This window comes from Dromaius novaehollandiae, chromosome 15, assembly GCF_036370855.1.
Source record: "Dromaius novaehollandiae isolate bDroNov1 chromosome 15, bDroNov1.hap1, whole genome shotgun sequence".
NCBI lineage: Eukaryota > Metazoa > Chordata > Aves > Casuariiformes > Dromaiidae > Dromaius > Dromaius novaehollandiae.
This window is the reverse complement of record NC_088112.1, coordinates 15,674,175-15,691,396: the sequence shown is the minus strand read 5'-3', so window position 1 is coordinate 15,691,396 and position 17,222 is coordinate 15,674,175. Positions and strand designations below refer to the sequence as shown.

Genomic DNA, 17,222 nt, shown 5'->3' with positions numbered 1-17,222 from the left:
TTTTGGCTCCACCTGCTCTGATGGAATATATGTTCATATTTCATAAATGGGTTGAGGAGCTTGTCTCATTCGCTTGTGTCATGTGCTGGGACTCTGTTCTTTTCTAGGTTGTTACTCGCTCTGCCGGAATAATCCACTAAGGTACATGCTGCTGTCTCCAGAAAAACCAGTCCATTTGAAACAGAGATTTAAATCTGATCTGGCCTTGTTTAAGCTTCAATTCTTCAACAGTCATTCATGCACACTAGTGTCAAACTTTTTATAGGTCTTCCCTAATGCAGACAGGATCAAAATTCAAACTTGATCAGGTTGTTGGGTGTCAGGTTACACACTAAAGAAATAGATGCATAAAGTAGGATATTACATGTTTTTTATTATAGAATTCTCTTGAGTGATCTTATTGAAAAACCCAGATCTTCATGTTGAATAATTTTAATTTAAACCTTTGTGAGAAGACTTGTGTTCCCTTTATAGGTGCAAGGTTGGAAGTTAGGCTTTTGGACTCTGCCTGATCAGTCCATCAGGCTTTTCAGTTATATATTTCTGTATGCTTTCGCAGAGGTTAAAGCCTAGGGTGCTCAAGGCCCTGGCAGGCATCTTTTTGAGGTCCGTGTGGCAGAAGCATATATAATGTTGGCACTATAGTAGACTTCTGATTAGCTTCTTTTTCGTTTGAGTACCACTACTGAAGCACTAGATTTGGCCTTGATACTGCAGCACAGTCCTGAGACTATCTGGCTAAACAAGCTTGCTTAAGTTCTCTGTTGCAAAGTAATTTTGTCACTGTGGCCAAAATCATATTGCTTGTTGAAGTCCCTCCAGATACTTAGCAAGGTGCAAGTATGTTCCCTCAGGAACATACCTGTGCAGTTCATAGAGCAGAGATTAATTAGCAGTCTTGGGACAGCAAGTATTGTAGTGGGAGTCCAGAACAGTCCACAAGGGAAATTAGAGTAAAATATCAAGCTGGGAGTTACAAATGCCATCCATGTAGCACAGACCAGAGGTAGATGTACCAAAGGATCTGATGACATAGAAACAGGCAGTTGTGGAGATGTCTGGTAGCTTTGTCTGTGTGGAAGCTCCGTAACCTGCAACTGCTTTGCAACCTGGTTGGGTAGAGAGATAAGGAGCAGACAATTTTTACATACAAGCAGAGTGTGAAAAAGGTTGCACTTGCCCAGGTGGTTGTGGATGCTGGGGAGCAAAGAGCAAGAGTACCTCACAGGATAGATGCATCAGTTGTTTGCTGAGTAGTCACATAAGTATTTGCAGTAGCATATTTTGAGTGGATCTTAAAATCTCTGGCCCAGCTATGTGATGAGGGGCTTACTTCTGAGCTGCATCCAGAATGGAGCATAATACCATAGCCCAGTCCAGTGGCTTCTCTTTCTTTGTTAGCTTTTCCACTGTCGTCATCTGTATGTGTATGATAGCTGAGTAAAGAATATGTGCAGTCTGCATGGATAGTTCTGGCATGGTTTGCTATTCTGTAAAATCCTTGAGATGCCAGCAGTGTGAAAGGCACTGCAGAAAGCTCAGCTGTTGCTTTTGCTCTGTGCTGGTTACCAGCACCTTGCTAGTAGAACTTGCTGATGATTTTGTCTCTCTAGGATTTCCTTTCTCAGGTGAGAAACTGGTTCAGCTGCTTTTTCCTCTAGACCATCATCTGCTCTGTGGCATTCTGAATGGGTAAACAGCTGTTAGGATCAGACAAATACATCCACATGCTATCAGCTGTTGAGAGGGTCTGGAAAGTAGCTACTTGTGCAGCACCATGTTAATGAGGTGAAAGTCAGAACACACCCAAGCAGAACGCTACTTCCCTGTGGTCTGGCTTAAGGTCAGGAATTTCTAGGTTGTTGAGTTTTTTGTCCTTTCTGTATGTTATGTGAATGATGCAACCCCTAATTTGCCGCTGTTGCTGTGGAGTTTTCCCTGTCTATAGGATTCACAAACTGATTATTCTGTTGGTGGACGCTAGACTCTAGAAGGAAATAGTATGTGTAAGGTATGGGATCGAATCCTGTTGATCTGGGCAAACAGACGCTTGCATGCCTAAGACCAGCTGCAAGGAAAGCTGAATGAATGGCAGAGTTGGCATGTGTCCTTTCCATCTTCAAGGGCGTAGTGTGCATGGTGTAAGGGATGGGATAATGAGATAAAGTTGTAGAAATCCAGCAGCTCTGCCATGAGTCCTCCCTTTGCAGGAGGACTTTGAGTTTTAATCTGAATCTGGCTCCCATTTATTTCCCTTTGAGCCTGATAATGAATTTTCACAGTTAACTATGCAAAGCTCTTGTGAAATTTCATTGTGATGTATTTCCTAACTGGCATCTTTCAACTCCTTTAGCTTTGGAGTGGTTTTTGAGTTTCATTGTGTAAAACATTGTGAAATCAACTTTTTCACTTGGAACCAACCCCAGCGTTGATGGTCACTGAAAGGTATTTCAAGTCGTCTTTTGCTGGGTTGAGGCTTTGTTTTTGGAAAGGTTGAATCAGGCTGAAACCTTTGTTACAGGAGAGAATAGGGAAGCAAAGGTCAAGATTACGGAGTCAGAGCATAGCTTGTTCATGTACTTTTTATGCTTTCCAGGTCCAGAACGTTCATGGAGCATTCAATGCCTTGGAGGGAGCAGACAAACTCAGCTCAAATCGTACGTATTCTTGGTGATTACAGGATTTAGCCACTCACTGCAGTAGGGAAAACAGTCCTATTAATGCAACACTGGTGTATCCAGAAGTCTTTAATTTTCCCCATTAATCAAAGAGATCCAGACATTGCTGACTGACGTTTCCATTCTCTCCACTACTGAAGAGAAATCTTAGTCCGAAATATCCTTTGCAGCCTTTCTGCAACATGGACATTGTCGCCAGCTCTTTTATGACCGTCTGGTATAGAATTACTGAGTTTTTTATCTACATCCTACTCTTATAGCTTTCCTTTGCTGCCACCACCATGAGAGCTTTTCCTTGTTCTCGCATTGTAAATTATCTCTTACCTTAGCTCCTACCCCATGGCTGGAAGGACAGACTTTTTCCCTGCACTTCTCCACAACCAGCTGCACGAAAAGAAACTTTGAGTGCATGCTACAATTCAGCTAAGTGTTTCTCTTTGAAATCTTCAGGTTCCTGAGGGATATCTATCTTGTCCATTTCTTGGAATAGAATGTTCATGGTGGTTCCTGATGCTAGATAGGTTTTTTTTTCCCCTCAAGAGTCAAATGTCATTAGGTGCTGCAGAGAACTGTTTTAGAACTGTTTCAATGGACAAAAATGCTCCAACCATTCTAATAATGGAAAAAAAAAGAAGTAATTGTTAAGCAGCTGTGAGAGAAGGAGAAAGAAGAGAAAGGAACAAAGCAGAGTGCATGGAGGAGATGGGACTACACAGGTTGTGGTGCTTCAGCTCTTTCTGTCAAAAACAGTGCAGTGAGCTGCAGCTCTAACGTCAGCTAGTGCTTGATTTAAAAAGGACAGCTTTTTGTAGTATTGATGGGGCTAATCGTTTATAGATGCAAGCAGTTAGGAAATTTGAAATGACCCTAACTCATCTCCTTGTGTCCTGATACTATAAAGTCTTAAAATGATAGGCAGGTTCTGGTGGTGTCCAAGTACCTTGCAAAGTTTTGTATAAATGCCATATAAATAGGATACAAAATTGTCACTGCATCAGAGAGCCTGAGCTAAGGAAGGAGAAGGTACTTCTTCTGTGAGCTTACTTTTTTTAGTTGATTTTGGACATTTACTCAGAAACATATAGACTGCTATTCCTTTCTCTAAATTGTAACTTATGTTTTCCTTTTCTTTTCTGACCACAGCTCTTGCATCTCACGATTACATATTGAAGATAGTCCCTACAGTGTACGAAGACATGAGCGGCAAGCAGCGATACTCGTACCAATATACTGTAGCAAACAAGGTAAACAAGTAGATGGTTCTCAGAAGCTCCTCATTGCAGCTCAGTGCATGCATGGAGCATCTTCAGTCACCATTCCTCCTCCCTCTAGCTCCTGCACTCCACAGCCATGTGTGTGCGTTTGTAGGCAAGCAGTAGCCTCTGCTGGGAGAAGGCGGAACTGAAGCCCTTCCTGCTGCTCCTGGTGCTGCCTTAACTAGGGTTGGGGTTGTGAGGGCTTTTCAGAGCCTATGGTGGTTTTCTTCTAGAGAATGGTATTTTTACTCCTGACCCTCTCGTGTGTCAGTTTAACTGATCTAGGTCTCTATAAATTGTACGGAAGATTTTCAGGTGCTACAGAAGCTCTTGTGATTTGTGTCAAGGTGCATTTGAATGGAGATCGGAATCCAGCTGAATGTACAAAACAACACTCTCACGTGGTTTCATTATTAAAAGTCTTAGGTGTGATGAGTGTGTAAGAAGAAAAAAGTTATCAAAATATGTCACACTGAAGTTAGCTTGTGAAATTAAGGAAGCTGATTGAGCTGACTGGGGAGAACGGTGGTTTGTGATTTTTGTGTTCTCAAAGATTTTAGAACAAGTAAATCTCACCATCTCGCTTCACCGTTTTAAATGTGTGTCAGAAGAGCAGGTAGAATTTCTGGGGCTTTTTTTCTCAATTCTCACTATGTTTTTTTTTAACTGAGAAATTAGCCAGTACTAAACTAAGCTAGCGAAATAAATAGAAATGAAGGAGATAATAGTCTCTGAATTAGCAGAAAAAAATATTGTTTTTTGAAGTTTTTAGCATTTTAGAAGTGTTGGTTTCAGATACTAAGCCATTTGACTGCTGTTGAACTTGCAGCATCAAATACGTACTGGTTGACTATTTCACAATGCCTAGTTCATGACAGTAAATTTTGATGGTTATTGTAACTTTATTAAATTAATACACATTGAATGTGTAGATATTTTTATTTTAGTAATGTAATTGAACTTAAAAAAAAAAACCTTACTTTTTAAAGTAAAGCCCCTATTTCAATTTAAAATAATTTGCCACTCAGTTTCTAGTTGAAAGTCCAGGCTGTGTTTATAATATGTAATACCTGCTAGCTTGCCATAACTGAGAATGAAGCATGCGCTCTCATGGAGTAGTTCTCAGATTAGTGTTCCTGTCCAGTGATTTTGGGCTTACTTGTACAGTGTGTCCCAATGATTTGGATGTCTCTCTCTATTCAGATTACAATGTATTTGTTCTGTTTAATGTCACAGCTGCTGTTCTGATAAGTCTCTTGCAACACAAGTTCTGAAAGTAATTTGGAAAATAGGCAGCAGGAGCTACTGCTTTTGACACTTCTGTGAACATGGTTGCAAATTGGGGCATTCAGCCAAGACTGACTCATTAGAGCAGAACTGCTGGTGGGGAAAAGGGAAGAGGAAGGAAAAATTGAGGTCAGGTCTATCAGAACTGAAGCACAGGGAAGCAGTGCTGCCTCTGCATTTTCTTCTCATTAAAAATAAAAATTTCATATTTCAGCTTTAGTCCTTAACCCCAATACTGATTAATGGGAAACAGAAATCGGAAGCCATTGGTATAGTCTGGCGCAGAGTGCCTAGTGTGAAGAGACAAAGAGATTCTTAAGTGTGGACTGTCTGACTCCTCTCCCCCTTTATCTCCTAGATCCTCTGTTTCCTCCCTTCCCCAGATAGCCGCTGTCTGCAGATACACTGCAGGACTTCTGCGGTGAGAGCCCTGAAAGCATTCTGGCTAGGTATTGCAGCCCCATTCTGCTGCTTTTGCCAGCTGGGGGTGGGGGAGAACTTAAAAAGAGGAAAGATTGGGATTTATATGAAATAGATGAAGGAGATAGATGCTGTTTCACTGTCTCCCTCTGAGCACATGAAGATTAAAGTTGTCCGAGTTGTATAATGCCCATGTTTGTCCTATTGCTTGTCCTTTCTTCATCTTTCCAAAGTAGATGAGGTTACCCTTGCCTCTACCTGAAGGAGAACTGAAATGGAAGAGATCATGTGAGTTGGCAGACCTGTCATAGGGATAAAAGAGGGGAAGAGCAGCTGAGGAGAGAGGCAGTGTGCGCCATGCAAGTGCTGGTGTCTCTTGTTGGATTGCCTGCTTTTCTTCTTTGATTATTCTTCCATCTGTCAAGATAAATGTCTTGATCCTTGAAACCTAACATACATTTCTATTGAGAGCACAGACAAAATATTAGCTGAGAAAGATACGACTTTTAAAGTTGATATTAGCGTGCGTTTTATATTGGCATTGTGCAGCATCTCTAATTGGGATGCTGTTCTGTGGCTGATGCATTGCACTGTCTCTGTTAAGGAAATAGATTAAAGGAGATTATTGCAGACCATTTAAAAATGTCTCTCCTGAACCAGCTTGGAATAACCTTTTGCGATATTTTTCTGTATGCAGTCTCCTTCTAGCTTTCAGCATGATTTTTAAACCTGGTTTAAATTTGTCTGTACATTTTTCACACTGGATGGGCAAAGTATTCGCATTGCTGGTCCCAGTGTGAAGGGGGGCCTCACACACAGGAAATGTTACTTCCTATTCCAAGTGCATGGACAGAGATTCTCAGGTTCCTGCAAACTAAATTCTGTTTGTTTTGATGAATTTCCCAGTGTATGATTCATATACTGACAGGACAAAAGCTTCACTTGCAGCCACTTAGAAAGTCCTTGTATTCAAATAAAGCAGATCTATGATGGAGAAATTAATGACAGTCTGTCTATTTACACTTGTAACTTTGGATGAAGGTGAGAGAAAGCAGCATCACTCGCTGTTCCAGGCTATATCATTATCAGACTGTGATGATCCTATATTCCTGTTTGATAAGGATAGGGGGAAAAAAAAAAGTCATACAGGAACTAGGTCTTTGCTTCTTTCAGTCTGATGACAATCACTGTCTCGTGTATAGAACCATGGAGTAAGGACCAGAGTCATAGAAGCAGAGTTACCGCAGATGTTCTGTCTGGAATGAGATTGCTCACACCTTCTGTCTTTTTTTTCCCCTCACTCTCTTTTCTAGGAGTATGTAGCCTACAGTCACACTGGCCGCATTATCCCAGCTATCTGGTTCCGCTACGATTTGAGCCCCATCACAGTGAAATACACAGAGAGGAGACAGCCTTTGTACAGGTTTATCACATCGGTGAGTCACTTGAAGCCTCTAACTCTCCCTTCTCCTGCCTGCCTTTCATTTCTCTTCTGGACCCTTCTTGCCCCGAAGTAAGTTTCTGCTTCAGAGCATGGGGATCATGGATTGAAAGTAAAGCAGTACATCTCCTCACTTGTACTGAAATGTAAGTGAGGTTACTGGTAAGTCCTGTGCTCTGACAGTTTAATTTATCAGTTAGGTACTAGAAGAAAGGAAAGCATCCTATTCTAGAAATGCAAAAATCTGTCCATGCATGGTGGGCACTATTGCCGCATGTTGGAAGCTTGGAAGTACAACTGATGTGGTATGTAATAAAACAGGCTGCAATAGACTCTCTCTCTACTGATGAGATTTCACTTGCAGGGCAGTTATTTAACTCAATATGGCTGTTTGGTTTAATGTGGTTTTGCCAGTTCTGAGTGTCTACTCCTGTACAGAAGAGGAGAAGGGCTGCATTATCAAATTCCATAGGTGTTTTTCTGACCAGCTGTGTTTTGATCTATCAAGCCCAAACTGCTAGTAAGGCAGAGAGCTATTTCAAGACCTTCCAGAACTTTAAAAAATGTGTGTCGAGGGAGTTGGCTTAAAGTTTAAGTTGCAGTCTAGTCTGTTGTGCCACTGAGGCATGGTAGCATGTGGAGTAGTTGATAGATTGGCTGGAATGAAGACCTTGGATTTTGATTTTTAAACTGTTTGAATATTTTAATTGGAAGTCACATAAACAGTGTGGCTATGCTGCACTTAAGGATTTTAATTTTGCAGCTTATGATGAACATCAAGTTCCTTTCACTTAACTTTGGAGATGTATAGGATCTCTGGGAGACACAGATACCAAGACAAAGGGGTTTAAAGCAAAATCTGAATGTTGTGGTTTAAGCTCTTCTCTTCTTAGCCTATCTCTTCAGTTTCAAAACATGATCCTAAAAATGGTCAAACAGCAGCATTTTTTGATTTGGCCTATCAGGCTGCCTGTACTTCTTTCCCTAAGAATACAGCCTCATAGATTTCTGAAGCTTCTTGTTGGGGGTGGGGATGTAGAGATGTTTTTAATGGGAAAGAGTGTTTAGAAATCACTGATAGCTGGCATTATTGCTTTTTCATGTCTGTTGCTAACATTCATTTACTGATACGCCATCGTAGGGGTATAAACAGCCGTGTAAAGATGGTATAAATAGCATCTTTCTCGAATGTGATACTGTGCTTCAGAGTTTGCATAAGGAGTCCACAGGAGAGGCTTTCCTCCCGTGTTACCACAATGACCTTTCAGATTTGAGATCGCAGCTTTGCCCAGTCCTGTCTATAAGGGTAGTCAGGTGCACACTGGCTGTTAGATGGCTGAAGACGAGTTTTAGAATTGATTTTTGTCTGTTTTCTTTGATCTTATAAATGGCTGTGTGCTCAAGCAGCTCACTTGGGGCCATTTCAATTTAACAGTCTTCCTATGGAGATGTGCGGATGACAAAGATATCTGTGGTAGTTGTTACGCAGTATGTCAAACATGGGTTTGTCAGACCTTTTCCAGTTATGACTGACATAGAGGCAGGTCCCTCTTGTAGATACTGTCCTGTCGTTGTCAGTGTGGACCCTCTGGCCCTGATGCAGGTGACCTGCCCATGTTGCATTTATTTAGGCTGGGGATATTTTACAATAGGGCAGCCTTGGCTGTGCATGTGCTACAGTTTAATCTTTACAGCTTTCAAGGTAGCATTGAAAAGGTTGGAGGGGAGCAGGGCTGCTGAGGATTAAAACACCTTATGCCCTAGGTTTTCTTGCCCTGTTTTGATGACATGATCTGCTCTGTTGTCCTTTCCACTGCTCTAGCCCCCTCCTGTATCTCCAGCTTGGCCTTTTGCATCACTGTTGCTCTGGAGACCAGTGAGTGATCATCGCTGCTGTGCTGAGCCTGCGGCTTTCTGCTCTAGCCAGAGATTATCTGTGTGGGGCAGCTGCAGTCGCTGTGATCGGGGCAGGCCTCGGAAATGCAGCAGCTTTTCTGAACAGCAGCTGCTTAATTTAAAAACCACAAGTCGGGGGAGACCACCTGCCACTCCTTTTATCGAGCAGCTTGTTAACCAGGGTGCCATGTGGCTGTCAGTAAAGTGTTGTGGTATTTGTATGTGTCCGCAGAGGCTTGCGAGGGGTAGGAGGAAGATCCTGCGGGTGTGGGTTTGAAAGACGTGAGCAGGGCTAGAGAAGTAACCCAGTGTGGGGCTGAGTGGGGCTGTCTGTCAGGGGAAGCAGTGTCCCTGTCGAAGAATAGCACGGAAGGGTACCCTGAGGAGGGACGATCCCACGTGGAGACGTCGGGTGGGAGAGCAGTATTGGCTGCTCAGCAGAGAGCCAAAGGAATCTCATTCTGCTGCTGGAAAGATTATCTGATGCTCTTTGTTAGTGCTGAGTTTGCCCTCCAAAATTTCAGCGCCGCCAAGGGTGGCAGGCGTAGCGCTGTCGCATGGTCTTCCACTGCCACCTGAACCGCTGCGCTGTGTGTTGCAGCGCTGAAACTCATGCCTGCTCCTTGGGGTTTTTATGAAAAATTATCCTCACTTTCTGTACCACACTAGAGATGCTTCCTGCGCAGGACAAAAGGCACTGGTTTAGGATAGATTTTATTTTACATGTCACACTTCAAAAAATACGGTCCTGAATAAGATTTTGTGTTGCTGTAGGTCAGTGCTGCCACTGTCACCACACTGTGAATTTGCCATGGATCCTGGGGCTAGCCACAGAGACTTGGCACGGTGTTAAACACGGTAGTTCTTGTCTGTTAACCCGTACTGCTTGGAATCAAGACATCCCCCAGTAAAGACAGGCCATTCACGGCCTCGTGGTTGGGGTTATGGAGCATGGGGGAAAGTTTCACCACCGAAAAGTTATGCTTTCCTTTAAGTGGCCAAACTGAAAGAAAGGGTTTTATCCTGAGGTCAGTCTAGGGGTTGCAAAGGGAGAGTAGGCAGAAAAGATGCCAAAGTTCTGCTGAAGCATTCAAAGTCCAAAGAAAAGAATAGAAGAATTAACTAGAAATAATGTTAAAAAAAAAAAAATGCTTCAAGGGAGAATTATTCCAGCCCTGGGACCTGTTGCCAGCAGGTGCGGTAGACATTCAGTCCCCTGGAGTTTCTAAGCCGGGACAGAGTGCTGTTCTATGAGACGTGCTGCAGCTCAGCCAGGCATCATGGAATGAAATTCTGCAGCTTTCATTGCCAGCAGTTGAGACCGGGAGGTCGTAGTGGTCCCCTCTATCCTTAAAATCTGACCACCAGGACATCCCAGAGATCTGCAGTCATGTATGTGACTCTTGCCTTTGTTATCTTTCTTGCAGCCTTGCATCCTCCTGCATATCCCCTGTTTCTTTTTCCATGGCCCTTCAGCCTGCATCCCAGCCACTATAATCATATCCTATTAAAAACCCTCATGTGTGCCCCCCATTACATGGTCTCTCACTGCTGTCTTACTCTTCCAGACTCCTTTTCCTTTCTCCTTTCAATGGTTAGGCCTGAGTCAAGCTGTAACCTCTGAGGGCCAAGCACAGATGATCCCCAGTATAAAACTCGATGAAATACGAGTAAGCGCGTGACGCCCGGTTTCCTTCAGTGCTGCTAGGGAACGGCGCTCCACGCACGTTAGAGCCGTGGTGATGCAGAAGTGTCGCGGTGCAGCTTCCGTCCGGACGCGAGAGCAGCCCCGGCGCTGCCTCTCCGAGCGGCAGGGCCGTGTGCGTGCCGGGAGGCAGGCTCCGGGCGGCTGCCAGGTGCGTGTGAGTCACAAGCGCTCGGCAGCGCAGAGCTGTGCGGATGAATGTATGTTTTTCTGCCCCCCCCTTCCCCACGCTGCTGCACTGAAATCAGATTTTCCTACCATATGATGCAAAATCTTAGTGTTGGACGGTTTTCTGTTGTTTGCGGTGTAAAATCTCCTGTCAGCTGAGCTGCTGTGGACTGAAATAACCCAGCTCCGTTGCTGTCATTTTCCCTGAAAAGTCACCCTGTGTCATGCGCTGAGGGATAGTGGAGTGGGGATGGAGGGCACAGAGGGCAGGAGCTGGACTTGCTCCCTAAAAATACAAATTTGCCTCAGGCAGGTGCTCTGGTTTCTGAAGTTATCGTTGGCTGAAACGCCAACTGTCCTGCAACGGCTAGGTTTGCCTTGCCTTGCTATCTCTGTTGCATCTGTTCCTTCCACTGCGCTCCGTGAACACAAATATCCCACTTATAAACACGCGTGTAAATGAGTGGTTGATTTTTTACTGCCTTCCCTCGCCAGTAACGAGCTATTTGTTCTTTTGCCACTGCTAACTGCCTGCCGAACCTGGTGCTGCTGCTCCTGTGCTACTCTTTTCTCTGTAACTTTGCCCATGGGGTTTAGTGTTGGTTGAGAGAAGAGACGGGGCACAGCAAGTCTGGTGTGGCGCTGGTTCCCTTCTGCGCTAGCTGTACTGCAGTCCCCTGATCCCCTGCTACCTTGGCTTGCTAGTTTTGAGTTCCCCTCCCTCTCGTGGCTTCTAGCTCACGCCAAAATCCCCCTTTTTCCTGGGCAGGCCCTTCGCAGGAGATAAGCTCTGCGCCTTGTCCCCTCCTCACCACCCCCTTGTCCCTTATTTTCAGAGCCACCTAATCTGACACAGTGAATGACATGTAAAAGACTACGTTAAAAGAGCATCATAGTTACGAAGTCAAAAATGGGGGAGTTAGGAAATGCCAGGTCCTGTGTAGTCGTAGCTTGGCTGCTAAACGTTATTTGGTTACACGATCGCGGATCATACTTTCCATATGAGCCCAGCCTTGCTTAGTGCCCAGGGTGGAGCCGCAGAGCCGTGTCCTCCCGTCCTCGTACAGTATGTGACTACCACCTTGCTGCAGTCGTGTGGTTTGTATTAACCCAGTCCTGAGTACAGGATTGTGCGTTTCCATGGGGCCTCCAGGACGGCCGTTGTCGTAGCCCTGAACGCTTCAGGGGCGTTTTCCTCCACGGTTTCCCTGGGAGGTAAGGTAGGTATTGTCGCCGTTTCATAGATGCAAAGTCCAAAACTGTTGCCCCCTCATTCTGGGTGCTCCAAGCCAAGGTACCTCTGATTTGACCTGCCAGGATACTTTTGTGTTTTTCTAGTGCTTGAGAACCAAAGTGAGCTGTTCTGCTAATTAAGAGATTAAATTTTTCCCTAACTTTGTTCTAGCACATGATTACGTGTTTTTGCTGATGTTTAAATAATTCTACCCGAGACATCTTGCATGGAAAACTTCAGCCCACAAGCAGTTAAAGGTTGGCAGTGCTTTTGTAAGCAGCTGAACATAGTCCTTGTAATGGAAAGTGTTAGACAGACTTAGCTGTAGGTGTCACTGGTAGCTACGCTTCTCAGTTAGTCACTGTCCTTAACATACTTTTTAAGTGTCTTTTGCCTGTTTGCAAATGCTGTATGCTGTGAAATGGGGAAAAGACTACAAGGCTGTGATATTTATAACAGAAAACAGTAGTAGGAAGACATGAGCAGCACGAAGCTTTTAGAAGGCTTTAGTAGGTGGAATTTAGCCCCAAAAGAAAGGGCATTTGTGCTGGAGACTCTTAGGAGCTGGGATTACGATAGGGCAGATCTTTCTCACTCTTTGGCATTGTGTCCGTGGAGCTTTTGAGGGTAAGAAGCTTTTGCTACAATCACCTAAACAGAGTGCTTCAGCCGGTGTGGTTTTCTACGCAGCCTGTCACCTCCTCTCCCCCCACACACACACAAATGAGGAAAAAGTTGCTCGAGTAACAAAACACTGCGCTGTTTGCTCAGTTGAAGCTGGGCTGCAGCTAGGAGGAGCTGCCTTTCCCCGACAGCAAATGAATTTGCCAGGTGCAGGAGCAGAAGGCTTGCTCTGCCACAACCCTTCCCATCCTTGAAGCAGCAGCCCTGTTCCCTCTGGCAAGTGTAGAGGAGTGAATTTAGCGTCATCTTGGAGCAGCTGGGAGAGTAGCGTAGTGACACCATCCTAAGGTGGAGGGGGAAGCAATGGGCTCAGGGTAGCACTAAGGTGTCCTACTGTACAGGGAAGAGTTTTCCTGAATGTGGTTGTCATGTAATTACCTCCTCAGCACTGTTACTCAGTTCCCCCAGTACTGTTGCTCAATCCTAGCAGTAGGCATTATCTTTCCTCTTGGTTTCAAGCTGTGTAACAGTCTGTCTCATCTGTGACAAATTTGTTTCCTCCTTCTGTAAATTTCAGATATGTGCCATCATCGGAGGAACCTTCACTGTAGCTGGGATCCTTGACTCCTGCATTTTCACGGCGTCGGAAGCCTGGAAGAAGATCCAGTTGGGAAAAATGCAGTAGCAGCAAAACTCTACCCTAGTCTCTAAGGACAGGAGCAAAGATCAAGAAATCTGTCACTACCTGTTTTTTTTTCTTTTCTGTTTGATTGAATCAGTAAATTTTTCTCTAATCAGGCTGTTCAGTGAAGACCTCTTCAACAAATCAGAGAAATCTCCATGCATTTCAGAGCTCTGAGAGTCAAAAATCAGTGGAATCAGGGCTTGGATTTCAATTCTCTCCCCCAGAGAGAGAGGTTGAAATGCCTTATATGAGATACACTATCGGATCTGAATAAGGTTAACGGTCTGTTATCTGAGGGGTTCCTGTGGCAGTGTTGTACAAACTAGCTAGAAGATTGTGAAGAGTTAAGCTGTCTTGTGGCACTTTTTGGAATTCTGTTGGAATTGCATAATTAGACAATCGACTTTTGTATAAGGCAAAGTTATACATTAGGAAGAAATTCCATCCATGGTGCCAAAAAGGTGATGTATCTGTTGGTGAGGAATGGAAAGTGTTAGTCCCCATAGCAGACTTGAGAGACAGAGGGCAGAAATAACATCAAGAAATGTGTTGTGCTTTTATTGAAAGCTCTTTTGTTCACATACGACCTTTCTAATGGAATGAGCAAATGAGAAGAGGAAGCCTTCCCCCAGCTACCTTTTCCTGGATAAGTGTAATCCAGGCAGAGGAGGGCCTTTCTTTTACTCTGGATGTAAAAGTGGCTTCATTTCTTCCCGGAAACTGAATATCCAGTCTTGTGTTTACAGGTGGCATGAAGTAAAAACCAAACTGAGCAACACAGTTTTATGTGGCCTTTGCTTTGAAGGGGAATAGTAGTCTTTACAGTGGTAGCTTTTATTCTTTCTCCTCCTTTTTTTTAAACACGGACCACCCAGCAGTCTGGAATCTGCACTTCTGTTTTATTTTTATTATTATTATTATTATTATTGCTGTTATTTTGAAAAGGGGTCGTCCATTCTATGTGTTCAGAAAAATGCTGCAGTCTTCTGGGTGGATGAGCACAGCTTACTGTCTTGCTTTGTGTGCATATATTGAATACACCTGTAAAACACAGGATATCTGTCTTTTCAGGGTGTAAGGTGCCTACCTTTTCCTTTAAAATTCAGTCAGGCCTCATTCCTGAGCCCTAGACTGACACTGTGCACCCACAGGTACACCTGTAGCAGGGCAGGCATTCCCACAAACTGGCCCCTGCTAGCAGCTCGTTTGGTTTGGTTTTGTTTCGTTTTTTACTTAAAACGGTACCTGAACCTCCATGCTCATTCAGTCAAGCCTTGTTTTCTGAGGTTTCCAGTAAATGGAGGTGGAGGGGAAAACTACTGCCAGGTGTGGCTTGTGGTGGTAGACAGCAGTTCACTGAAACTTAGACGAAGACCCACCAGCACATCTTCCGTAGCCTCCTAAATGTTCCTCGAGTAGTAACGGTTTCTGCATGCTTTGTAAATGTCTGAGCTGAGGATACACAAATTAAGTGTTCCAGGATGGATGAAAATCATAAAATCCTTAACTCTCTCAATGCTAGAAATTCTAAGACAGGTGCAGGATTTCTCTTGGATAATACCTACTGTCCCTAGCCCTTTCCTGGAGGCAAAAGCATCCAACCATTATGTTGTAATGAAATGAATCTTTGAATATTCAGTGTTAATGCTAGAGTCAGATGCATTTCAAAACTATTCCTAATACATGTCTGTTGAAATTGTCTCATTGCTTTCAAAGTAGGCAAGGTAGCCAGTTTTACACACACACACACACACACACACACACACACACGGGGGGGGGGGGGGGGAAGGCCAGCAACCCTCCCCTCTGCCCATCCTCTGCCCCACAGTGACGTCCAACAAATTACAGCATTGCAATTTCTCCCTGTTCTTATTATGGACTGATTGCTATTACTTTAGGTGTAAACTGGATTGTGTAACTTCCTGTATCTGTTAATGTATGGATAGATTTTATACATTTTTCCATTTACAAAAATCAACTTGAAAATGATGCGCTTGTCTTCATTTTGGGGTGTGCGTCCGTGTGTCCACAAGCGTTACCCACTAGATGGTGGCTTCTGGCCGGTGGGAGCCCAGGGTTTTTCCATTGCGATTCACTTGCAGCTGGAGGATTTCCTCTAATCCACTTCTGCCAACTGAAGCTTAAAGCAAAAATGTCCTAGTTTTTCCTCTGGATTTTGTTGAGTCTTTGCTCGGAGCTTGTGAACCTAGTGGATTAAAAGGATCTGATTTTAGTATCTTAGGAGTGCGTGCTTCTTCTGAGCTGTGCAAGGGAAATCTTTGACCTAGTACAGTGGATTGTACTAGTAGTTTTTAAGGTTTCTCCCCTATTACAATTTCTTCAGCAGCAAAGCTGGTTTGAGATCCTGCCTGCCTCTTGTCCCCAGCATGTTGTTTCTGCCCTTCTCCTTTTCCCCACCCTCTACCTCAATTAAACGCTGCCATCTCTTCTGTCAGTGCAGTCTGGGCTAGTTCTCTAAACCGGATCTGTGAAATTGTTTGGCTTTTTTTGGAAATAACAGATGCATACTTCAGTGTGCGTGCTTTCTCTACCAGATTGTCCGCTAAAATAACCTAATAAATCACATTTTTTGCTAGATGTAGAAACAAAGCGGTACTCAAGTATGGCAAAACTGCTGAAGAAACAGTCCATGCATTAATTCTCCAACCTGGGCCTAACCCTTTGAGTACTGCCAAACCGAGGGCCACTCCTGGGTCTGCTTGTGGCATGCTTGTCCTTTGGATATGGCTGACTTGGATCACGTGAAGCCTGATGCTCCATAGTGTGTTTGCAGAAGAATTTGCTCTTCATCTTTCCAAACACTTAAGTGAGGTGATTACTGTTACAGCAGTCCTACCCTATGCATACATGTATCATCAATTTTCACTTTTTTTAAACACTTTCTAGAGACAAAATGAGCTTCGTTATACCTTTAAATATCAATGCAAATAAAAATTAAAAAAAAACATAGATCATAGATGTTCATCCAATTTCCCGCCTTTGCTCTTTCAAATCAGTATTTTGACAGAAGTATTTGTGGCTTACCAAGGTAGACATCCGTATAGGAAGTAAAATGTTTAGAACTTGTATATGTTCTGGTTTAAATAAGCCTCTCCAAGACTGCCCCCAAGGCCCATCATACAATGAGAAATTGTGGCATAGGATGCTTCAGAATGGTTGAGTTAGAGTTTTTAGCTCTAGGGAAAGCTGTACATTGGTATATTCCAGCCAGTATGTGGATTGCTAAAGATTTTTTTTGAAAAGAAAAAAAGGACAAGAATTTGGAAACAGGGTAAGGAAAAAAAAAAGCCGGAAGACATATATTTGTGAATATGTTTCATCTCATTTATCAAATACTTGCATTCAGCTAAATATTTCACTGTGAAAAGTGAAAACTGCAGTGTAGATAGTAATGTTTATAGGGTTTTTTTTTTTTAGTATTTCTCATTTTAAAGTCGCTTTTCATTTGTGTGATACACCAACTGTTTGGGTTGAAAATGACTGTGATGAGTATCTGCTTTAGAAAAGTTGCTTGAAGTTTCAAATATGTGGAGATATTTCTCAATAGTCCCTGGAGGAAGGGAGAGAGGGGCAGGGGAGGGACTGCATGATCCTGTAATATGGTACGACAATGTTGAAAGCACAAGTCTTGCATTTTTTGCAGTGGAGTTTACTAAGGAGTTCTGGCATGTCCGTACCACTGTTTTAATTTGCAAGCTTATGTTAACAGATTAGTCATTTTAGCTCTATAATTAAAAATAAAATTCTCCTGTGTTTTGATTAGCTTCTTGTTGCACTGCCATTGCAAAATCGGTCTAAAAGGGCTTT

The 17,222-nt window shown here is 43.4% G+C and overlaps 1 protein-coding gene across 1 annotated transcript in view; it reads left to right on the top strand.

Annotated features, from left to right (window-relative positions):
* The window catches only part of ERGIC1 (endoplasmic reticulum-golgi intermediate compartment 1), a 60,932-nt gene extending 45,549 nt beyond the window's left edge, over positions 1-15,383 (top strand). The window contains exons 7-10 of the mRNA XM_064521022.1: positions 2,597-2,657; positions 3,822-3,922; positions 6,955-7,077; positions 13,287-15,383. Coding sequence (XP_064377092.1) covers positions 2,597-2,657; positions 3,822-3,922; positions 6,955-7,077; positions 13,287-13,394 — 393 coding nt within the window. The 3' untranslated portion in view covers positions 13,395-15,383. The remainder of the gene's footprint in view (positions 1-2,596; positions 2,658-3,821; positions 3,923-6,954; positions 7,078-13,286) is intronic.
* The last annotated feature ends 1,839 nt before the right edge of the window (positions 15,384-17,222 follow it).